Genomic DNA, 16,975 nt, shown 5'->3' with positions numbered 1-16,975 from the left:
CTATGGTAATTGCAGACAATGGGCCTGAGTCATTACGGAGAGCAAGGTAAAAACAAGGGGGAAATATGATCCTGGACAAACCATTTTACAATACAAGGGGTGCAAATTAGTTTATTTTGCATACAAATGTAAAGATGAAGTAGGACATGTCCTATTCCAACTATAAATCTGTCCCAACATTTAAATTTACCTCCCCCTCCAATGCAACATGGTTTTGCCAAGGTGCAAAATTACTCCTTTTTTTGCTTTGCTCTCAATGACTCGAGCCCAAAGTGTGCAGCGAGATGTCCATGGGCCACATCGTCGGCACTTTAATCTCCCTCTTAAGGTCCAAAGTAATGTACAGACACATAAAATACTGCATGACAAGCGTTTGCTTTACATTTTTTTTTTTGCTTTGCCACACTAGTACAAAGGCATTTGACAGCCTGCACTTAACCAATGTACTCAGTTCTGGTAAATGCAATTGAATGGAGCAGGCAGCATTCAGAAAACAGCAAGGTTGTCGCAACTTTCTGAACGAGATTAACACTGCAAGTGGTTAAGGTGTCATTGGAGACAATGGTCTCCATATTCAGACCCAGTAATATGCTTTGTACCATTGTTAAAAACACTTGTACAACCCTTGGTAAAATCTAATGGAGTTATATATAGTAGCCCTTACTCTAGTCTGACATACAGTATATTACATTTGTATCTCTTATCCCCCCACCATTATTATTATTTTTTTAATTTTATGGTCCAAGCTTCTGTTTTATTTTTTTCAAAAAGATAATTGAAAGTGTTACACTTCTACAGTATACTATGTTCTTACTGTGGTTTCTTATTTCTTCAGAAAAGGTTCATGGGTAATTATATAGTGGGATAATGGAGATGATATGAAAGAAGGCAATGTCACAATAGCATTGTGTCGTTGTAGGACTGAAAAGACAGTACCTCCCCTTTATGGTATTATAGGGAGGGTAGAACTATATGGAGCAGTGTATCCCAAACTCCAGTCCTCAGGGAGCCCTAACAGTTCAGGTTTTCAAGGTGACCAGTGAAATAATTATACCACCTGTGGATCTTTAAAAAAGGTATCAGTCGTTAATGATTACACCTGTGCTCCAGCAAAGAGATATGGAAAACATGCACTGTTAGGGGTCCGTCAGGACTGGAGTTGGGAATGACTGATATAGAGGGTTGATCTAGGCAGCACACAAGGTTGTAACATTATCAGGGGCATACACTTGCAAGGGTGTTGCTTTTCCAATATATTGATGCTTTATTCATAAATTATTGCCAGATTTTGTGGGGATACATTCACTCTTGGTCAGATGTCACCGCTAGATGGCCAAAATTATGGCGGCGTGATAGTATAGTTGTTAGCATTGTTGTCTCAATGCACTGGGGACTTAGATTCTATGATTACATGATTTCACCATGTATTTGTGGGGTTCCATTTGGTGCTCTAGGTTCCTCTCACAGTTTAAAGACATACTATATATTATTACTTTATCATAATTCACCTCTTACACATATACAATACACTGACCATCTGCCACATTGTCCTTGATGCCAGGGTATTCAAACAGCCTGCACTTATTGGTATTCATGTTATTTGGGGTTGCCTAAAATCAAAGATTGTAATGTATAGGCCACTGTATTATAATGTTTATTTTTTGCAAATATTTAACAGTTTCGGTGTTAGAAGTCATCATCTAATCCAGGTTTCTTTCTTCTATCCTAAAAATAACAATAGATAAGACACTAAGTGTGTGGAAAGTAATAATTATGAAAAATATACATATTTTAGATTATTACTCCTCATTAAATTAAATTGTCTTATTGACACCTACAATATGACAGTGTATGGTCCCTATTTTATATGTAATAGCCAATTTGTATCTATTATAAAGGGATAATACCAAAAACATCCCTATACAATTGTAAATTTGCTTCAAATCCATTCTGTAGGAACCATTGTACAAACATAGCTGTCAAAGCAACACCACAATAATTATCTGATCGTCTGGGTTAACACTCCAGCTTGTTGCCCATTATGAAATGTTGAACATCTGTCAGATGCTTGTACTAGGTCAGCTGGCAAGCCTGTCTCCATGGTGACCCAAGTTACAAGGATTTACTGTAAAGAGAGGATATAGACGTAGACTGGGAATTTAAAGTAATAACGACAATATACAATGGTGAGTGGTCCAGATCATGGATATATATATAATCTATCATCTATTTATATAGCGCCACTAATTCCACAGTGCTGTACAGAGAACTCACTCACTTCAGTCCCTGCCCCATTGGAGCTTACAGTCTAAATTCCACTGTGTATAATGTAATATTATATCAAGGAGGTATGCCTAAATGCCACTTCTCCTACATCTATCAAATTCCATTCACTTACGTATTCCATATCACCACTTCTACATTTCCACTTCAACCATTATGTAAATATACATACATAAACTTACTGTTGTAAGGAAAACAGGAGACAATTGAGGAGTCTCTAGAAAAGTGAATATAAAAAATGTGCCATATTTTAAAGGAAGTTAGTCGGTGGACAATTTTTTAAAAAGAATGGGGAACATATACAATCCTTAACTATGCTGCAGTGGTTTCTTCCTTTTTAGTGCATATTTTTGCATTCCCATTGTGTCCATGGATAGGCAGCGCATACACAAGGGGGGTGGTCTTCTGTTGGTAGGAGAGGATAGTGCAGGATGTTAATGCTGTTCCCATGGGGTGAGTAATAAGCGCCAGAAAGTGGTATTGTTTTCATGTGGGATGCATTAAATGCACGAGTGTGGTACAGCTAACTGAGGCAGGGCCCTCTTAAGACCATCTTGGGCCCCCGGGCACAGCAGTGCACCAGGGCCCCTATAGATACAAAAAAAAAAAAAATGATTATATATATGGGCCCGTCGGAGGAAGCCCAAAAAAAAAAAACCTGGAAAAAGAAAAGAAGAAAATACTTACCTTTTCTTTTTCCAGGTTTTTTTTTTTTGGCTTCCTCCGACGGGCCCCCCTTTGCTGCAGGGCCCCCGGGCACCTGCCCTTTGTGCCCTATGGGAAAGACGGCCCTGAACTGAGGTGAACAAGAAATGCAGAAAGGTGTTATTGGAGTGGTCGGTACATTCAGGAGGGCTTCATTGCTGGTTCCCTGACTTTGAGGAAAATGTTATTTAAATCAATCACTCATTAAGATTTGTTCACTACAACTGAGAAGGGAGCAGCTACAAAAGTCAGGTCTACAAGCACAAATGAAGTGGACTATAAGAAAATGTTATGATTGGGTCCAATTTTGTAACGTGTAGCAGTTTTTATATATTAGCCAATTATTTGGAAAATAGACCAAAAGTGCGATTAAGAAAATATACAAAAGCTCTGATTAGAGAACTAAATACAATTTTAATTAAGCAATTTTATTTCAGTAACATTAAATTAATTTTGTTGTGACTATGATTTATTTTATTTAAAGCTATACTTCCACTTAAAAAATGCAATTGTCGGGAGATTTGTTGCATATATATATGTATGTATGTATGTATGTATGTATGTGTAAAAGCCTCAGAGACAATTATTGTGTTGGGACATCACGTAAAACAATATTTGTACTCAACTGTACTACATATTCCCTCCCATCTACTCCTCCACTTAACCTTGTTTATTGTTAAAAATGTCAGTAAAGTTAAAAAACATTATTTGTACAGCTTTGTTTTAAATAAAACATGGATAGCCTGTCTGAGAGATGCTCTGCTCAAACATCATTGCCTTACAAAGGTGTCCACATTTGACTACAAGAGGTGCTGCTCCATTGGAATACTTTACAGGGGTTGGCCACATTTAATTTATTGATTCTTACATGCCAACCTGGCTCTTTTATTTTACTAATTACATTGCTTTTTTTTCCTAGCTTTCTAATTTGATTTTCAAGAATGTGTTTATATCATCAGGCAGAGATGTTTATTTTTGTTCCCCAGGGATTCGATTATATTTAGAGGCTTTGAGTCATATCTTAGGGAAAAGAAATGTAAATCCCCCTATAATTTTACGCTGGCTGAACAAGCAGCAATGTAGCCTGTCTCCATCTATTGCATATGAAGTGACATCGCTTTATGTGTAGAATAACAGCACATAGAGCAGTGCACAGATCTTGTATTGACCTTTTGTCAAAAAGGGTGAAATGTAAACACTACGTACAAAATGCACTGCAATTGCAATTGAAACAGTCTATGTAATTGGTAAAGTGTCTCCCCCTCCCTGGCACAGATGTCCTTCATTATAATTTTGTCTGTTGCTAACAATGTGGAGGCCCTCTGGGAGAAAAGCAGAAGGTCGCCTATTAGTTGTCAGCATTGATTCAGTGAATGTTGTCTGCATACGTCCGGAAGGGAGATCAATGCAGTTAGTTCACGGCACAGAGAAGTTTATATGAAAGCCCTAGTATGATGGGATGCATTAAATATTACCCATCTATTAGGAAACTGCTGTTTAACATTTTAATGTATACATTCAACTCAGAAACATAACTGGGGAAGAAAGCATTTGGTTCACAATGCACAGCGCTTACTTACTTGTCTGTAGCTCTATATATATATTACACACAATTATGACCATGCAGAGAATTATTAAAGTAATCTATAATCGTCCTGGTTATCTCGCCCTCTCATTATATAAGATGGGGTAATTGGAATAGTCTCAGAATTGTTGAACGTAAGTTAGGGAAAGTCTTCTGTGTTCTTGAGGGTATGCAGATTGTAATGTAAGATGACATTTAGCACCGTGTGTCTGTATAGATCTGTTCTGTTTGTTTCTGTACCCATGCGAAACTTTGCTGCCTTTAGGGAGTTTGTGGTACAAGGAGATCTGATAATATGAGCTGATATTTTTTTTTTTACTTCCTGTGTCATAAGAACAAGTCATCTGATGCTTTACACAGACTATAGATGCCTCTTTTCTGAGGGAAAAATACCAGCCTAGCCTATTTCTGTTATGTTGATGCAGTTTTGATAATATTGTTGTATTCTCTGGTGACCTGTCAGGCTGATAAGAGCATAACACAACACTAGGAGAGAGTTAAGCTGGGTACATATTACAGGTTTTTCAACCAACTATTGTGCAAATCACACATTAAACGGCTGTTAGGTCTGATACTGCATTAGTGTGACTCCCAAGATCATGTTTTATCGTATCAAAGTACATTGAATGGTTTGATTTTATAAACTGACTAAAAATCTCTATCAACGATGGAACGATGTCTGACAAATGTGGAAGTGTGTATGACTGCAGAGTCACAGTCTGTCAGCAGATGGTTATGACATATGAAGAGCACAGATCTGAAGATATATCGTGTAGGTGTGTGTACACATAAATCTGCATGCTCCTCGGGACTTTCAGTCATACTTGCCAACTCTCCCGGAATGTCCGGGAGACTCCCGAAATTTGGGTAGGTCTCCCGGGAGAGCAGGCAAATATCCCGCATATGGGATCTGCTCCTCAAAATGACGCGATTCGCGGGGAATCGCGTCATTTTGGCTCCATTTTGTTGCGGGGTGAGCCAAAATGACGCGAATTACCACGCCCCGCCCCTTCCGCCCACCAACCACGCCCACCTGCCTGGGATCTCCCGGAAGGAACTTACCAAAGGTTGGTAAGTATGCTTTCAGTCGTTGGTAAAATTATTACAGCAATCGCATCTGCAGTAATGTTCTGTAGTGTATACCCAGCTTAAGATCCCTTCAGTCTGCCCTGTTTTAAGCTGAATGCCTTCCCTTAATAAGTCTGCATTCCCTGAGCTCCTTCCCTAAGCTTCCAGTACTCAGAACCAATGTAGAGGTATAGATCTTGCACAAACTTGCTCTCAGTGACACATCGCTTTTTATTTGTACTTTGGGAAACTTTAAAATATTTAATTTGTCTGTGCTGCATCCTTTTCATATGTACATTGAGTACTGAGCAAATAAGCTTAGACACTGGGGCTCACATGGTGCATCAAACCTTTATATATGTATCTGTACAGATTATTCCAGACCAAGCTGGTGTTGGTTCCCTTATCTGTGAAATACCTCATCCTGCAAAGTGAAACCTTGTGTTTGAGTATCAGGCACATATTTTAGCCCATCATCATGTCTAACCCACAATTCCATATGCTTCCTTTGTCACAATCTTGTTGTGTTAATTACTTAATGGACTCAGAGGAAATCCATGTCCAGTTCTGTAATAAGGTGGATGGTCCACTAAGGTTTCATTATGTAGGGCTCTTGGGCTGATCCGGCAGTATGTGAATGGCCCCACTTGATGTTGTTATCATAGTCTGTTTGTAAAGCTGGGTACACACTACACGGTTTTCGTCCAATAATCGGCTCAATCAGCCGACATACGACCGCTTGTTCAAAAGTGGGGTCAGTGTGTGCAGTGACACGATGGTCGAAAGTCTGACCAAATGGGCGAATGTCGCCTCATTTGGTTGGTCGTACCGTTTAATATTTTCGTTCCAATCTCGTTTCCGCTGTGGAGTGTGAATAAACTTCCGACCGATCCACAACAGTGAGTACGAAATTACAGTCATTGCTCACGACAACATGGCTGTAAAATGTCGCTAAAGGGACGTCCGCTCTTCCCTTTATCGTCCTAAACAAGGCTAGTGTGTATGCAGTCCATGGACCGAGCCATCGGACCATCGATCGCATGTAAAATCGCTCGGCATAAAAAGTTGGTGGAAAATTTCTGTAGTGTGTACCCAGCTTCAGGCGCCACACAACACTGCAGCTGGACAGTCATGCAACAAATCATGCAAAATGCAATTGCACATGAAAACAGAACAAGTACCTACAAGGTTGACGAAGGCGGTACAGACATGAGACAAAGGGTGGAGAGGGTGCTGTATGTGAGCGCTTACAGTCTACAGAAATATTTATATGCTGTTAGAAATAAAAACCATACTCTGAAATATTTTGTAAATTCTAGGACCCATAAAAAATGAAGTTCCATTTTTTTACAGATTGTTTAAACTGATTTGGCCAAAGCTGGCTGTAAAGCTTAGTAGAATATTAGCCATCGTAGGACACAGCTTTACCCGTTACTTGGTCATTACTAGGCTCCTTGTTAGGGATCTCTTCTCTAAGTATGCTGTGCTTGCCAGTTACCAGCCTTCAGTTTTTTAACTTAATACTGTATATCATTACTAACATCTCTAACAGTCCTGATAAAAGATTTATATCCCTTTCCCAACAGTGACTACAACAAAGTAGCGTGAAGCTATGACTGTTCTGTCTTATGACACATGCTCCGGGGATCTGTAGTGCTGTCTGTCCTATGATTGCTTTCCGTAATTAAACAGGCCAGATGCATTTACAAGCTGTTTAATGGTATAGACAGTTTTAATACAGATGTCATTCATTGACTACTGCATTTTAATATTAATCATTCCATAAAATGTACAAGTAAAAATGTTACCATGATATATGGATTAAAATATAAAGTTCTGAATTTTACAAAAGCGTCAAAGGTGGTTATTGAACTTACAATTACTTTTTAAGAAAGCTTTTTTGTTTTAACTTTCTTGTCTGTGCCCTTCAACCATGCATTTATATTAGGCAGAGTTGCCAATGGATACAGCGCAAATCTACCTCCCAGATACAGCGGTGTTCAGTGGAGAGAGCAGCGCTTTCTGTTATCTTGTTGAAAATGAACAGCGCCACCTGTTCTTATGGCTCATTCAGGCAATGTAACAAGATGTTAGAAAAGCGCTTGAATAGTACTGCGGGCACAGGGATCATTGGCCAAAAGGAGAATAGATAGCTCATGCACAGATATGTAGCTTTTTGGTCTCTCCTGCAGTTTACATATAACCGACGTGTACTGGCACAGGAATCATGATTTGCAGTATCTTTTAAGTGTTTTGCTAAAAAAACGCAATGTAAGAAGTTCTCTTTTGCATGCTCCTCATTAATTACATGGCTGAAAAGGTTTGCCCAAAATGAAAGCTGGGCATGTACAAGCCAATAAATTTGTGATTTTTAGGTGTAACCCCCCCTTTAAAGAGAAGACTTGTCACAATAAAATAATCTATATTATTTGCTATTGTTTCAGCGAGCGAGGGTATGGATCCCCGATCCAGAAGAAGTCTGGAAATCTGCCGAGATTCAAAAGGATTATAAACCAGGGGACACCATTCTTCAGCTACGTCTTGAGGAAGGCACGGTAGGAGTGTGCTCCATTTCAGCAGTTGTTTGTAATGATAGCTTATAATGAGGTGATATATTACAGTCTGCAAATCATTCTCTGTTCTATTGCTGCAATGTCTGAGGAGTCTCAGGTGTGCCTTCCAGCAATGTTTTCATGTGTAGACTGATTTTAGTACATCATGTCTAGAATATGTTAATGCCTTATGTCTGTGGGAGTTGTCTCTGCTGAAATAGATTCAAACTGTGACTTGCATATTTGGCATATGAAAGACCTATCTCACAAGCCTCCCAGTATGTCCACTTCCAGTTTTGGACCCAGATCTCCCTGTCTTTATTCTCTCTCCGTCTCTGTGTCTCTCTCTTCTCTCTGTATCTCTCTCTCTCTCTCTCTCTCTCTCTCTCTTCTCTCTGTATCTCTCTCTCTCTCTCTGTATCTCTCTCTCTCTCTCTGTCTCTCTTCTCTCTCTCTCTCTCTCTCTCTGTCTCTCTTCTCTCTCTCTCTCTTTCTCTCTCTCTTTCTCTCTCTCTTTCTCTCTCTCTCTCCTCTCTGTATCTCTCTCTCTCTCCTCTCTGTATCTCTCTCTCTCTCCTCTCTCTGTATCTCTCTCTCTCTGTATCTCTCTGTATCTCTCTCTCTCTGTATCTCTCTCTCTCTCTCCTCTCTGTATCTCTCTTCTCTCTGTATCTCTCTCTCTCTCCTCTCTGTATCTCTCTCTCGCTCTCTCTCTATACCCTTCCCATAGCTTTTAAAAATCTCTGTTTTACATGGCAGTGAATTTTACATGTTGGTGAATGTGTGTTTTTTTTCTGTAGTAAACCTTGTATACATCTGTCTCCGTCACCTATACACAGTGAGGGTGGTTATTATGTAGGAACACCTTCCTCATTAATATTAATTATAAGTAAAATCAGAGTTTACTATTGAACTGACTGACTATATTCTGATGAACAGCCCATAAAATGAATGTGTCCATTGTGCATGAGTGACAGGTGTCCCTTTTTAGCCAACTGGAATGTTGGGGGCCCTATTTATAAAAAATAATGGGTACATTTAGAAAATTACAACCAGCCCCAGCGTTAAATGAATAGGACCCACAATTAATACTTATTAGTCCTTCCTCCAGCCCCAACATTAAAGTAATAGTATTCCCATTTCATAAACCTATTTCCATCCCTCCAGACAGCCCCTGCAATAGATTAATCGCATTTATGTATAATAAATATACCTATTTCAGGCAACCGTCGCTGCCATTAAATAATTCATATTCACATTTAATAAATAGGCCTCATGCTCCTCAAACTCAGCCCCACATTCAATTAATAGCCCCCAAATCACCCCATCTTAAATTAATTAAATTAAATCTAAATTAATAATCCCCACTATAAAATTAAATTCCCCCACCTTCATTTTACAAACAAAATAGCACCCACTATTTAGCCACCACCTACCACACAGACATTTACATTGCCACAAGCCCACTGTGCCATCACACACACATTACTGTGCCCCTTCATCACCATGCTGTGCCTCCTTGTGATCACACTGCGCCCTCCATGCTGCTTTTGTCCCCCCTTCTCCTGGCCCCCCTTCATAACACTCTGCCATGCTGTTTTGGCCCCCCTGCTCACTCTGCCATGCTGTCTGTGCTCCTCCTTTTCACACTCTCTGCCGTGCTCCCCCCTTGCTTCCATTCCTTCACTTACCTTTTCTATTGGCTTCTTTCTTCTCTTCTGTCTTCCAACGAAGAGGGTAGCGATCAGGGTCGGGGCCTACCAGAAAATAGCCCAGTCCCCCGGTGGCCTAGTCCGACCCTGTATACTTACACGATGAACAACAGTCGTTCCAAAGTGCCAATTGTTGTTTCATTTAGTTGGTCGTACTGTTTAATAATCTCGTTCCGATCATGTAGTGTGTATGAAATCACGACCAACTGTTGATAGTTCCTCATACTGCAAATCCTTTCGGGGGAAGGGGGGGGGGGTGTATGTAAATGACTGATGTCTTTACCTCTCACACGTAGTGCGGTGTCCACACGTCGGTCAAATTGCAATTAGGTGCTTCTAACGGAAAAGTGATGTGTATAGCATTTATCTGCTTGCCTAATTATTCACCTTTGTCAATACAGTCTACAAGATAATACATTTGAAATAAATATATATATATATATATATATATATATATATATGTGTGTGTATATATATATATATATTTATTGCAAGTGCACCAAAGAAATCACTTTTTTAATCCAACACATTTTTTAGTAGACAATATCCATAGAAAGGGATATAGTAAAAAAAATTGCAGCACTTATAAAATCCGCTGACATGTTTAACGATTAACCTGGCTACTGCTCTGTGACGTAAGTTTGTCATATACTTGAAACAATTCCAGATTTGTTTTTTTTTTCAAGTTTCTTGAATTTTTTTCTTAACATCATTGATGTTCGCCCTTAGTTCTGTGAAATATTCGTTCAGCTTTTCCACCCTCTCGACCACACTACGCAAAGATGTGTTATAGAATGAATGGCGATGACCTGTTTTCTTTTAAAAGTTTTTGGGGGCGTTTTTTTTTTTGCGGGACATGTTCAGCCCTTTATTTAAATTTCTTTGGCATATTGCTGCAGGGAGCCCCTATGCCGTTTCAGTGTGTACGAAATCAAAATCTTTTAACACAACAATATGGCTGTCAAAAGTCACTGCCCAGATAGTCTTCTGCAAATCATTTAAAACGTGTCTAGTGTGTACGCATGAATTGCCCGATCGATCGGACGATCAGTCGCAGTTACAATCGCTGTAGATAAAACATTGGTTGGAAAATTCTTCAGTGTGTACCTAGCCTAAGATAATTAAAAGTCCATGCTGTAAACCAGGTTTAAACTGCAGCTGAAAGAAAAAAACGTGAAATGTTACAAAATTATTTTGGAAATGTACTAGTTTAATAGACCTAATATGATGTGTTTTTTAATCCTGGAAACAAAAAGTTAATTTCTGTAATGTGTTACAATTTGTATTCAAGGATTTGGGATACCGTCTAGATACCAAAACGAAGGAACTGCCACCTCTGAGAAATCCAGATATTCTTGTAGGCGAAAATGACCTCACTGCCTTGAGTTATCTCCATGAACCAGCCGTCCTGCACAATCTCAAAGTCCGCTTCATAGACTCTAAACTAATTTACACATACTGTGGTGAGTGCACACAAACCTCATTTTACCTTGGAGTCAAAGGGGTAGATGATAACTGTAATTGTTTCTGTTTCTGCATTCTGTTCTATTACCTCATTATTCTGTATGGAAACAAATAGAGTCAGACACTTATTTATAGTCAATAACATACATTCTGCATTCCCTCATCTGGCAGTGACTTCCAGTAATGGTTTATGATTGTGTGAAGTAAGAAAATAAAATGCATTGTAAAATCTGTTTATTTTTATTTGTTGTTGGTTATTGTTATTTAGTATTTTGTTTAGCACAGCTATACTCCTCCCATTCATTTTACTGTAATATTGTTTTCCAATTTGCTTACTGTATAAAACATTTTTTACCTTTTAACAGTTTATTGATTTAGTTAGATTTCTGCTTTCCCACACAGACAGCTCTGCAAACAAGGAAACAATTTTCATAGTTTAAAATACAAAGCAGTTGGTACAAGAAGGTGGCTTTTGTGTACTGAGCTAAATTGTGTGACTTTCATATATATATATATGGGAGCCATTGATGTATTGCGCAATAAAGCAATAAAAAGAACATGGTTATCAAACTGGAATGAAAAATGTTATATTGTATTTGTTTTAAGTATGGCAGAAAAATGTAATTTGATATTAGTGTTAATAGGAAGCGCTATGCTTCATCTCCTTTGCAACTCCCTGGTGGTCTAGTGAGGACAGGAATTGGGGCAGCCTTCGGGGATCGGAACTTCGTCATTCTTGCCGTTCTTCTGAGGCTTCCGTTGTCGTGTCCTCTCATTTCCGTTGAAATGAGCGGACACATCTTCAAATAGCTCCACAGATATATTTATAAAAGTACTCTGGGTCATAATATAAAGTGACCAGAGGCGGCTCTTTCATTTATAAAGAGTCTGCCCACAATAACACTGATGTGCAGCTTACCACAAAATAGTTTACAAGTTGTCTGCATATACATATAAGTGTATATCTGATTGCTGACTGACAGTAACATCTGTAAGTACCTGCAATTCTGATCTGTTATAAAATAAAGCAACAAACTTGGTTAAGTGTTTTGTGGCTTAACATCCACCACCAATACCGCTGACACCTATCACAGAGATCAGCCCAAGTGCTCTGTTTACAGTTAGTTCTGCCAATAGGTTATGGGCCCAGTTACCCTGCGTTGGAGAAAACACTTAAACATAAAGAACAGTAGCAGAAATACACAAAAGTAAAAGGAAGCTGATTTTCAATTTTTTTTTATTTTATTTTAGTACACAGTAAAGATGCAGAGTATAGGGGCCAGTATGATCGCAAATCTGACAGGCTCAGAGAATTATGCAACATGGAAATTCACTTTGGAAATGCAGCTTAAACATGAGAAGTTATGGAAGGTCACAATAAACCCAGAAGAGAGTCCAAACGCAGAATATGTAGATAGAGCCATGGGTACCATAGGCTTAGCTGTAGAGCAGTATGTATATTCTATCATCAATGGAATGGTGTCAGCAGGAGACGTGGACCGTCCTGCAAGCAGCATATGAGGACAAAGTGGGAAGAATTAATTTGAAGCGTACATTATATGGGACAAAATTAAGTGTCTGTGAGAATATGAATTAATATATGACAAAATGTTGTCAATAGCTCAACAATTGGCATCATTGGGAGGTGGATGATGGGGAGGTTGCAGTGGTGATGCTGCAGATTGTAACACCAGAATTCATTTTCCTGCTGGTAGCTTTAGAGTCAAATGATACTAAGCTGACTACAGGAATTGTAAGAGCTAAACTGCTGCAATTCCAACAACGAATTCCCATTGACACTAATGCTAAAAGGTTTGTATTACTCACAAAAGGTAGAAAGTCCATAAAGCACAAGTACAAATCCTTTATATGTCACAAAATGGGACACACAGCATCAGAGTGCAGGCTGAGGGGTACATATAGTGTGCATAAAAGTATGACAAGCTACATGAGTGAGCATTAAACATTGCAGACAGTCACATAAAGGACTGCTTGTATATCAACTCAGGGGCCACTAGACACTTCAACTGCAACCAAGAGTAGTGCACTTCAATAAACTCATGTGAACCCCTATCTATAAAAGGAGTAGGAGACAAAGTCCTTTCTGCAACCAAAGTTGGGGCAATCACAGTGCAGATAAGTATAAAAGGTGAAACTGTCATCACATACATCACAGATGTTCTGTATGTACCAGAGGTGGGAACCAACCTTGTCGTCATAAGTGTTCTGTGAGGAGTTACAGCACTATTCCCCCTAGGAAATATTGCAAGGAATTTGGTAATATAACTTTCTGTGAACCGCAGAACATCCAGAAAGCAAAATCAAGTAGCAATTGGAAAGAGTGGAAATCGGCAATGGATACGGAGCTGGCAGCTCTGAATGACAACCACGCACGGACTGTAGTTGACAGGCAGAGTCACCGTAATGCTATCAAACACAAGTGGGTCTTTTGCAAAAAAATTTACATGCGGATGGAATCATTGCCCACTATAAAGCCCGTCTTGTTGCTAAAGGATATACCCCAAAAATCTGGAATTGATTTATAGAGAGATCTTCTCGCCTGTTGCAAGATACGGCACATTAAGGTTAGTCATCTCCATTTCTACAATTCATGATCTGTTATTATACCAACTTGATTTTGACTCAACATTTATAAATGGGCAGTTAGTTGAAGATATTTACATGGAACCACGTGAGCACTACAGTGATGGTGTGTTCCAAGAAGGAAAGTCTACCTCCTAAAGAAGTCCCTATACGGCCTAGAGCAAAGTGGTCGATGCTGGTATGTAAAATTGGATACTGTACTGCTTGAAATGGACTTTATTAGGTCATAGACTGATCACTGTCTATACCGTAAAACTATAGAAGAAAAAATGTTCATCATTGCGGTATACTTGGATGATCTACTGCTAGCAGGTGAAGAAACACATCAACAATGTAAAAGATCTGTTGAAGCAAAAATTCAGATTGAAAGATCTAGGCCCTGCAAATAAAGTGTTAGGTATGAGGATTGAAAACAGGGATTGTTACAGTCGATAAACAGACCTCCATTGAGGCAAAATATGGTGTATGTGATGCAAAATCAATGAATATCCCCATAGACAAAAGCTTGAAAATTACAAAAGAAATGACACCAACAAGCAGTGAGGAGATGGAGGAGATTAAACAGGTCCCCTGTCAAAGTGCTGTTGGAAGCTTGATGTATTCTAGTGTTGGAACTCATCCTGACATCACGCATGATGTGAGCCATGTGATTCAGTTTGTCATCCATCCTGGGAGACAACACTGGATTGCAGATAAAACAATCTTGACGCACCTGAAGGGCACAAGATCTTTAAAGTTGGGATTTACAAAATCTAAATATTCAACTTTTTATAGACTTTCTGTGATGCTGATTGGGGATCAGATGAGGATGACCATCGTTCCTACACGGGATATCCATCTGTTCTGGCAGGACCAGCCGTTAGCTGGGCAGGCAGAACACAACCCACTGTTGCCCAATTCACAACTGATGCGGAATACAAGGCATTAACAGAACGGCAAAGGAAGCTTTATGGTTTAAGGAGACTTTGTGCGAGCTTGGTCTTCTGTGTCAGGATGAGACTCCTTTGCTATTCCCTGGTGGTCTAGTGAGGACAGGAGTGGGGCAGCCACAGGACGTCCACATCTCGCTACTGCCCATACTCGGACCAGAACTTCGGCTTTCCACCGTTCTTTTGAGACATTTGAAGAGAGAGTGCGCATCTTCAAATAGCTCCACAGTTATATTTATAAAAGTACTCTGGGGCATAATATAAAAGTGACCAGAGGCTCTTCCATTTATAAAGAGTCTGCCCACAATAAAACTGCACAGACATGCAGTTTACCACATAACGTTTATAACCTGTCTGCATATACATATACAGGGCTACCACCAGAAATTGTGGGGCCCAGTACAAATGTAACAGGCAGGGCCTCCCTCCTTTCTTCTCTACCCCCACCCTCATTTTTAAATTATTCTCTACCTAATATTTGCCCCATCTCCCCCATCCACCATTATCTACAGTCACCCCTCATCCCCGGTTCCATCTAACCCCTGCAGTAGTTTACTTACCTCCCTGCATCTTCTTGCTGTCTCTTTTCGGCTCCTCTGTATTGACAGCGTTATAACTTTATTAATAACATGACATCAGTGATGCTGCAGGGAGCCTCTCTGCCTTGTCGCGGGTCTTTGTCCGGGAGCTGAGCACATGGGGGAGCTTCAGCAAATGGTAGCAGCTGTGGGGCCTTTACATGTTGGTAGTGGAGGCAGACATGCTGCCTACAAGGGGACCTGCTGCCGCATCCTTAATTCCGCGCAGAAGTCTCTCCCCACACCACCTCTCGCAGCTCAGGAACAGCTGCTGCCTAGAAATGGCACCCACTACCTTCCTTAATTCAATGCTGAGGTCCCCCTCCCCTAATAAATTTGTTTAGGCCCAGGGCTGGTGGGGCCCCATTCTGCTGCACTCCCTATACCCCCCTGAGGTGTCCTGTACGTATATAAGTGTATACATGATTGCTGACTGACAATAACATCTGTAAGTAGCTGCAGTTCTGATTTGTTACAACTGTTCAAAATAAACCAACAAACTTGGTTAAATTAAAAGCGTTCTGTGGCTTAACATCCACCACCAATACCACTGACACCTATCGCAGATATTGGCACAAGTGCTCTGTTTACAGGTGGTCCTGCCCATAATGAGTGGGAGGGTATAACCATCATTAGATCTAATAAATACATGTTGCCATCTTTCTTTGAAAGCCTTACCAAGTCACTGACATGGATCACCGATTAATCACACTGTTGATGCTATAGAATATTTATTTATTTATTTATTTTTGTAATACTCCTTTATATGTTTACATGACATTTTTTTTAACAATATATGATCTTAACAGATATTTGTGCTCTTCTAATTATGAACATCCCCGACATGTAGGATCAGTGTCGCATGCATTGGTGTCTGCCAATCCCCCCCCCCCCCATATCTACTGCAATATTATAGTGTGTATAACCAGAACGTATCTGATGTCGGCATCTACGGTTTTATTATTGATTTTGTGTATGAATAGATTTAACACATTTTCTGTTTTAAGATGTGTGTGTGTTCATTATTTTATGTTAAGGACCATGGAAATTGAGCTGAAGAAAAATGAAGTACTCTGCTTACACCATACACCTAATCCTGGTAGTTTCATAAAAACATGATTATGCCATGATTAGTAAAGTATATGATGTTATCCAGTATACATCATTACACTGTGCAGAATGAGTTGTGCAGTTAGCTTTGCTCAGATTATGATACACAGACTTTAAGAGATATCTTGCACAGATTTACTTGTTGTCCTGATAACACTTGTTACTTTTCTTTATTTCAGGCATAGTCCTTGTAGCGATAAACCCTTATGAACAGTTACCCATCTATGGAGCCGATATCATCAATGCATACAGCGGGCAGAATATGGGGGACATGGATCCTCATATTTTTGCGGTGGCAGAAGAAGCATATAAGCAAATGGGCAGGTTAGTTTCATGAACCCATAATGTAGATCTGTGTCTTTTAATATCGGCCAAGTTCTACTTG

The 16,975-nt window shown here is 39.6% G+C and overlaps 1 protein-coding gene across 9 annotated transcripts in view; it reads left to right on the top strand.

Moving 5' to 3' along the window:
* The window catches only part of MYO5A (myosin VA), a 128,916-nt gene that overhangs the window by 47,297 nt on the left and 64,644 nt on the right, over nucleotides 1–16,975 (top strand). For all 9 annotated transcript variants that reach the window (XM_075208012.1, XM_075208013.1, XM_075208010.1 and 6 more), the window contains exons 2-4: nucleotides 8,086–8,196; nucleotides 11,197–11,368; nucleotides 16,770–16,914. In XM_075208012.1, coding sequence (XP_075064113.1) covers nucleotides 8,086–8,196; nucleotides 11,197–11,368; nucleotides 16,770–16,914 — 428 coding nt within the window. The remainder of the gene's footprint in view (nucleotides 1–8,085; nucleotides 8,197–11,196; nucleotides 11,369–16,769; nucleotides 16,915–16,975) is intronic.

This window comes from Mixophyes fleayi, chromosome 4, assembly GCF_038048845.1.
Source record: "Mixophyes fleayi isolate aMixFle1 chromosome 4, aMixFle1.hap1, whole genome shotgun sequence".
NCBI classification, from domain to species: Eukaryota; Metazoa; Chordata; class Amphibia; order Anura; family Limnodynastidae; genus Mixophyes; species Mixophyes fleayi.
This window is presented reverse-complemented; position numbering and strand designations above follow the sequence as displayed.